The 7,376-nt window shown below is 36.4% G+C and overlaps 1 protein-coding gene across 3 annotated transcripts in view; it reads right to left on the reverse strand.

The window, feature by feature from the left end:
- Positions 1 to 435: 435 nt before the first annotated feature.
- SPAST (spastin) overlaps positions 436 to 7,376 on the reverse strand; it is a 44,341-nt gene continuing 37,400 nt past the window's right edge. For all 3 annotated transcript variants that reach the window (XM_012727634.1, XM_004686314.2, XM_004686313.2), the window contains 4 exons: positions 6,040 to 6,119; positions 4,804 to 4,874; positions 2,534 to 2,574; positions 436 to 1,795 (listed from right to left, as the gene is read on the reverse strand). In XM_012727634.1, coding sequence (XP_012583088.1) covers positions 1,673 to 1,795; positions 2,534 to 2,574; positions 4,804 to 4,874; positions 6,040 to 6,119 — 315 coding nt within the window. In that variant the 3' untranslated portion in view covers positions 436 to 1,672. The remainder of the gene's footprint in view (positions 1,796 to 2,533; positions 2,575 to 4,803; positions 4,875 to 6,039; positions 6,120 to 7,376) is intronic.

Below are 7,376 nucleotides of genomic sequence, written 5' to 3' on the forward strand. Positions count from 1 at the left end.
ATATTTTATGATGCTTTGAGACCTTAAAAAGATACTACTTATGACCTAAAATACCCAAGATTCTAGTTCAAAATTTATTTTTTCTATTTATATTACTGTTCATTTTTATTATCCAGGGAGTTCAAAATCATGATTAGAAGATACATGACTTAATACAAACAACTTCTGATTTAAGTAATCATATTTTCTCTATGTAGATAAATTTTTAACAAGAGCAAGAATAAAATTAGGAATGTTTTCATTTAAAATCCTTATATAGTAGGGGCAAGCTTTTAATTTTAATGTAACCTCTCAAAAATCAAAGATTTTTTCCTAAATGAAAAATTTTTGTTAGTACTATAAAATTATTTCTTTCCACATCTGGCATTTTATGTAACATTATTTCAGCACCAAAGAAAATTTCTGTAAACAAACTTTAACCAGTAAACTAAGGGCAAATATCTATTTGCCTTTATTACGATATTTAAAAGGCCATATAAGCATCGCTACTTCCTACAATGACATTTTTACAATAAAAATCCAGGCATAGTCGTACAAACAAGAAGCAGAATTACTGTACATTTTTGGGGGAACAAAAGGTAGATTAATAGGCTAAAACTTTTTAGTTAACAAAGTGAGCACAAAAAAACTATAAAATACACAATGTATAAAAACAGTAATTTTAAAGTTTCATTTGAAGGGATTAATAATTATTGAGAATAAAAGACAGTAGCTTTACTGGCTTATAATTATCCTGTAAACAGTAAGAAAGTAATAAGCAATAAATTAGAAACATCTTAGCTCCCAGTACTTCCCTTATCTTGCAATGGAACCACTTTTACAGCATTTAAAGCTGTCTTTATTAAATATTAAAGTAATTCTTGCCCAAAACAAATTCCACTAGGAATAAGTTAACAGTCTACAATAGACAAATACACTAAAAAAAAAGAATACTGGTCACAAGAGGATTGATGGACATACTGGATGACACAGGAACTCAAACCTTCTATTTTACTACATTAGTTTTATAGCCATCATATTGCTTTCTAAATTGTTTGGAAGTAAGCTAATAGAAAAATAAAAAGTCAAAAGTACATAACTGTTTAACATCTGTAGGCTTATGAAGAAAAATAACTCTCAAATACCTTTTCATATTACTGCTACATAGAAAAAAATTTCGTTTGGCACACTGAATTTGTAAAAACAAAAGAGAAAAAAACAAAACAAAACAGTGTTTGGCTTTCATTTACCTGCAGGAAAGAGGAAAGTGGGGAAGGAAAAGAAAAGTATTACACTTAAGTAAAGATATCAGAAGACAAACAACCAAAGGCTCTTGTGTCTTCTAACATTTACTGTCTCTGGAATACGTTCATCTGCAACACAATATACAAATTATTATTTACATTATGATTATATTGGTAAAGAAGACCAGAAATAACTTTTGATGTACTCTAACAGTGCCCATTGGGGTAATCATGATCATCAAGGCAAGAAGCCCTTAAAAACAAAATATTCCATTTACATTATATTTTTATTCAAATTTGTTTTCTGGTTCATCTTGGGGTACACAAATATTATTTTAGACTCTGAGAAGTCCTGTAAACTTATGCTGAATTCTGTAGCTGATAACTATTCTTTGAGATGGTGATCTCTTGGAAAGTAAAATATTCTGTAAGCTTACAAAGGCATTTTGTTAAACAGTAGTGTCTCCAAAGTCCTTGTTCCAACGTATGTATGCTTCTAAAGTTTGAGGGCTCACACTGCGTTTTATCTTTTTCAAGGATTCAGTGAAGTCAGCTAATCGAATATTTCTCATCTAGATTAAAAAAATAATAATAAAAACAATGAACACATACATTAGTTAACCCAACAATGAACTGACAGATGTAATACTATTCTTTAGCAATGTTATACAGAGGTAGTGAATCCTCTCATGACCACTAGACCTCTGGCCTGTACCCCAGTTCAGTATGCATAAATAAATAAATATTTTAAAAAAATGTTTTACTGATATATATTACATGTTTAATTTCTTAGATTTCAACATTTCATTTTATTTATTTATTTTTGCATAAAAGAAGTGGCCTTAGGTGTAGGCCAGAGAGTGGAAGATGAGAAGATTCACCAGAGAGAGAGTGAGGAGCAGAACAGGCAGACTGACTGAGACACACCACTGAGGGGAGCAACAGGTGAGACAGGAAAGGTCTGCTGCATCATATGTGGGTCAGCTCCCTGGCCCTGGCCAGGGATTGAATTCAGGTAGAAGTGTGATAGTGCTGAAGTGCCTCACTGGTGGGGAAACTGGTTAAAGAGCCGCACTAGGAAGCTATCTGCAGCCACTGCAGCATGAGTTGGATGCCTGCCAGGGAGCTGGCCCACATGGCACAGTGCACCTCTCCTGTCTTGCCTGCTGCTCCCCTCAGCAGTGTATTTCAGTAGATCTGCCTGTTCTGCTCCCCACTCTGTCTCTGGGAATCCTCTCACCCACTGAACTTCTGGCCTGCATCTAGGTCTTCTACTCCAAAAAAAAAAAAAAAATTGTAAAACATTATACCTCACTGGCAGACATATTCTTCACTTGTTCTGGTTTCAGTTCTGTAAAATAGAAAAAGTAAGCCAGTTAGGAAAAAAAAAAAGATTTTGACATTTAAATTGGTGGGCAACAAAAACCAAAGGTACAGCTTCAATGTAATTAATTTATATTTAAAGAAAACACACACAAAATTAAGTGCACAATTTATGAATGCTTAGGGATAGTTCATCTTAGGAATAATGCAGGGGGATTCAATTCAGTTTTTTTGCATACTGCCTATTTTTTTACAAAATGGGGATGTGCTTTATAAAAGGCATTAATTAGTTTTTGTTTAACCTACAATGTTTGTCTGCCTCAGATTAATAGGTGAAAATACATGAGACTCATATATTGGCTGCCACTGTTTCTGAGTTCACTCCCTAAACTAGACTTTATTATGTTTTTGCAGCAGTTCTTTACACAGTAGCCTATTTCACTGTAAGTGATGGGTTCTGGAAGTTGCATGATCCATGTTCTATTGTATCATTACAATTAGTTTTCTCGGGGTATAATTAGGAATATCAACTACCCACTATGAACAGTCACTATAAGTATCTACTACAAAGCAATATTAGAGAATGTTTAATCCAATTCAACTTAAAAATTAGATGTGGTATTGGCCCTCCCTGGTGGCGCAGCGGGTTAAAGCATTGCACTGAGAAACTAAAGCCACTTCTGCATGAATTCGATTCCCGCCTGCCAGGGAGGTGACCACATGGCGCGGCAGACCTCTCCTGACCCCGCCCGCTGCTCCCCTCAGCAGTGTACTTCATCGATCTGCCTGTTCTGCTTCCCACTCTGTCTCTGGTGAATCCTCTCACCCTCCGCATCTCTGGCCTGTACCCCAGTTCTGTATGAATAAATAAATAAATCTTAAAAAAAAAAAAAAATTAGATGTGGTATTTCAGAAACAATAAAGTACCTTAAATCAAAAAAGTAATGAGTACTTTGCTACAATTCTCCAAAAGATATGTGACAATAAAAACAAAAATTTCTTTATCTAAGTTCCCTTAAACACAATTTCAATTGAAATACTGAAATGAAAAACCAAAATATAAGTTATTTTCATTTTTATTCATTTTTACTTGCTTCAAAAAATTTTTGTTTTTCATTATGAAGCTACTGGCAGCCACTACAGTAGGAGTTTGAGCCCCACCCAGGGAGCTGATCCACATGGCACACAGAATGCTCCTGTCTCACCTGCTGCTCCCCTCAGCAGTGTATTTCAGTAGATCTGCCTGCTCTGCACCTCACTCTGTCTCTGGTGATCCTCTCACTGCTCTGCACCCCTGGCCTACACCCCAGCTTATATGCATAAGTAAAAAAAATAAATAGATCTGGGCCCTCCCTGGTGGCACAATGGGTTAGGACATAGCATTGCAAGCTAGTGCAGCCACTTCAAGTTCAATCCCTGCCCCAGAAATGATCCACATGGGGCAGCAAATCTCTCCTGCATCGCCCCACCATTCCCCTGAGCAGTGTACTTCATAGATCTGCCTGTCCTGTTCCTCTGTCTCTGGTGAATCGTCTCATCGCCCCTGCACCTCTGGCCTGTACCCCAGTTCTGTATGCACAAATAAATAATCTTAAAAAAAAAAAAAGTTTGTTTTTCTGCTGATTACCTACTAACAGCAAGTGAAAGCTGCTAGAAAAGGGATCAGGGGCCCTCCCTGCTGGCACAATAGGTTAAAGCACAGCACTATGAAGCTAGTCACAGCCACTGTAGCATGAGCTTGATCCCTGGCCAGGGAGGTGACCCACATGGCCTGGCAGACTTATCCTGTCCCACCTACTGCTCCCCTCAGCAGTGTATTGCAGTCAATCCACCTGCTCTGCTGCCCACTCTATCTCTGGTGAATCCTCTCACCCCCATGCAACTCTGGCCTGAACTCCAGCTCTTGTATATAAAAATCTTTAAAAAAGAAAAGGGGTCACAGTCCAATATGACTCATGGACTGTCTTTATGTGGTCTATAAGCTATGAATGGTTTTATGTACCATTCATACAGTACCAGGGAAAAAATGCAGTAGAGAGTATCTGTGGCCCAGAAGCCTAAAATGTATGATATAAGCCCTTTCCAGAAAAGTTTGCTGATTTTAATGCTAAAAACTACCTTGTGTTGTTTCCGATGGTAGAGCATTATGATTTTTCAAACTATTTAAAAAGATCTCTCACAATGGACTTCTTAAAGTGATACAGAACTTCTAAAGTGGTGTAATAAATAACTCCGTTTCAGCCCTTTGTATACTTACCTCGGATAGGACCCAGTGCTGCGTCTTTTGCCAAAGCTGTGAGATCACTTCCTGAATATCCATCAGTCATTCTGAGGATGGTAAGAAGAAATAGCAAATTACTTTCATGTTTTCAGATTCAAAACTTCTATATAATAAGAGGGTAAAATCTAGTTTGTCTTATTAATTAGATATCTATGTGATTTGATTTTGAGGACATGAAAAGGTTCACAAAGAGTCTTTTGGTTCCTAATAATGCCTCAAATTTTCATCATTAAAATCATTGATCTACATTAAGGCATACTCTATCTCCAGGAGGTTCCTTTAAACTGTCAACACGTCGCCTGAAAAGCTAACACCTAGAAGCCATTGGTGACTACTAACATATCACCACAATTAATTCTTTATAGAAACTAGTCTTTATCTTGACAAAGAACACTGCCTCCATGGAATGAGGTCAAATCAAGATATATTCATGTAAATGTAGGACAGACAGGGAAAGGAAGGATCTGGGGTAGAAGACATCGGGAAAAAGAGGCACACCTGAATAGGATGCCACAGTGGAGAGTCCTGGGCAGCCAACAGATTACCAAAGAGAACTAAGAACTAGGGAGGCAAAGGGGAAGAGGGAAATAAAAGAGTGAAAAAAGCATTTACTTATCATGTTCCATGCCACATAACTAGAGATCAATCATTATTAGCAGAATTCTTTACTGGATGATAAAGGAGGAGCTCAACATTTTCAAATATTAATTTTTTCTTTTCTCATTGGTATTGGGAACTCATAAATTACTAGCTACTAACATACTTGTTGAATATTTTAAATAATTTTATGAGATTTTTTTCATTGACTAAAATTCATGAATGTATGAACTATACTCATTTCCTACTTATATATACCGCCCATAAAAATTTTAAAGGTAAAAGCTGAAAAATTATATATAGTGCAAAAGAACAAGCTTATATGAAGGCATCTGTGTTAGTGCAGCAGAGATATTTTAAATATTTAATATTACTTTCGTATCACTTAGAAGCTTTAATACATTTATACAAAGATAGTACCATCATCAGATATTTAAGTCAGGCTAATCTGACTTAAATACATAAGATAAGCAATAAGAAAAAAAGTAAAGGAAATAGAGGATGAGACAATAAAAGCTTTCTGATAAATGAATCAGTCATTTCTTAAATTTAAACAAAGCAGAGTATTAATTTTCTTTAAAAAAGGTTGTAATATTACCAAATTAAAGCACTCACCTAGCAAGTTGTGCTAGTTCTTTTTGGGTCAGTGGGCTTCCTTGTTTACATAACAAATTTTTAAGTAAAAGTAGTCTTGTCTGAAAAGAAATGTTAAATATTTATCAGTCCTGAGAATTAGCTCAATACAATACCCAGGAAACAGGTTCAGATTCTAACTCTCATTTATGAGCTGAATCATCTTTTATCACTTCACCTCTTAGAATCTCATTCCTGTCCTGTCAATGGATTTAAAATTACAGTCTTTATAAGAGTTTCTGAGAGAATTAAAGATACTCCAAGTAAAACTAAGGAAGTAATCAGGGACCTATCCATTGTTCCTCTCAGCAATGTACTTCAGTCAATTTGCTTGTTCTGTTCCCTACTCTCACTCCCTGCACCTGTAGCCTGTATCCCAGTTCTTGTATGTATAAATAAAATAAATCTTTAAGGAAAAAGAAAAGTCCTTTCTACCGCCCCAGAAGTTTGCTCATACCTCTCTTTGCAGTTAATCCCCACTTGTACCCTTAGCCTTAGCAGATCACTGGTATGCTTTATGTTTCTAAAAACTTGCCTCTTTTATATAGCAATTTACATCTGGTATTTTCAATCAATATTTTCAAGGTTCATCCATATATAGCATGTTTAACTAGCTCATTCCTTTTATTGTTTTAAATCCATTAAAGTTAGAGCCCTCTCTGGTGGTGCAATGGCTTAAGGCACAGCACCATGGAGCAATATGTAGCCATTGAAGCACAAGTTCAATCCCCAGCCAGGGAGGTGACCCACATGGGATGAGAGGCCTCTCCTCTCCCACCCACTGCTCTCCTCAGCAGTGCTTTTCAGCCTGTCTGCCTGTTCTGCTCCCTGCTCTGTCTATGGTAAATTCTTCCCGCTGCCCCACACCTCTGACCTATACTCCAATTTTTGTAATTTTTGTAAGTAATCTTAAACAAAAAAACCCCATTAAAGATATACCACATAAGTTTACCCATTAAACAACGGATAAATATTTTAGATTCTGTACAGTTTTGGGTTATTTTTCATAATGTTGCTATAAATATTCTTACACATTTTATTTCTGTTGAGTAGATTCTTAGGCATATTTAGTAAGTTCATGTTTATCTTTTTAAGAAACTGTCAGATTGTTTTTCAATGTAGCTGTACTGTGGCTTGGAAGACTCAATAATGTCAAGATGGTATTTCTTGTTTTTGCTTATTAAAAAATTCACACATAGGGGGCCCTCTCTGGTGGTGCAGCGGGTTAAAGCACTGCATTAAGAAGCTAAAGCCACTTCCGCATGAGTTCGATCCCCGCCTGCCCCGGAGGTGACCACATGGCGTGGCAGACCTCTCCT

The sequence above is a fragment of the Condylura cristata genome, unplaced genomic scaffold (assembly GCF_000260355.1).
Source record: "Condylura cristata isolate star-nosed mole 26May11 unplaced genomic scaffold, ConCri1.0 scaffold00020, whole genome shotgun sequence".
NCBI classification, from domain to species: Eukaryota; Metazoa; Chordata; class Mammalia; order Eulipotyphla; family Talpidae; genus Condylura; species Condylura cristata.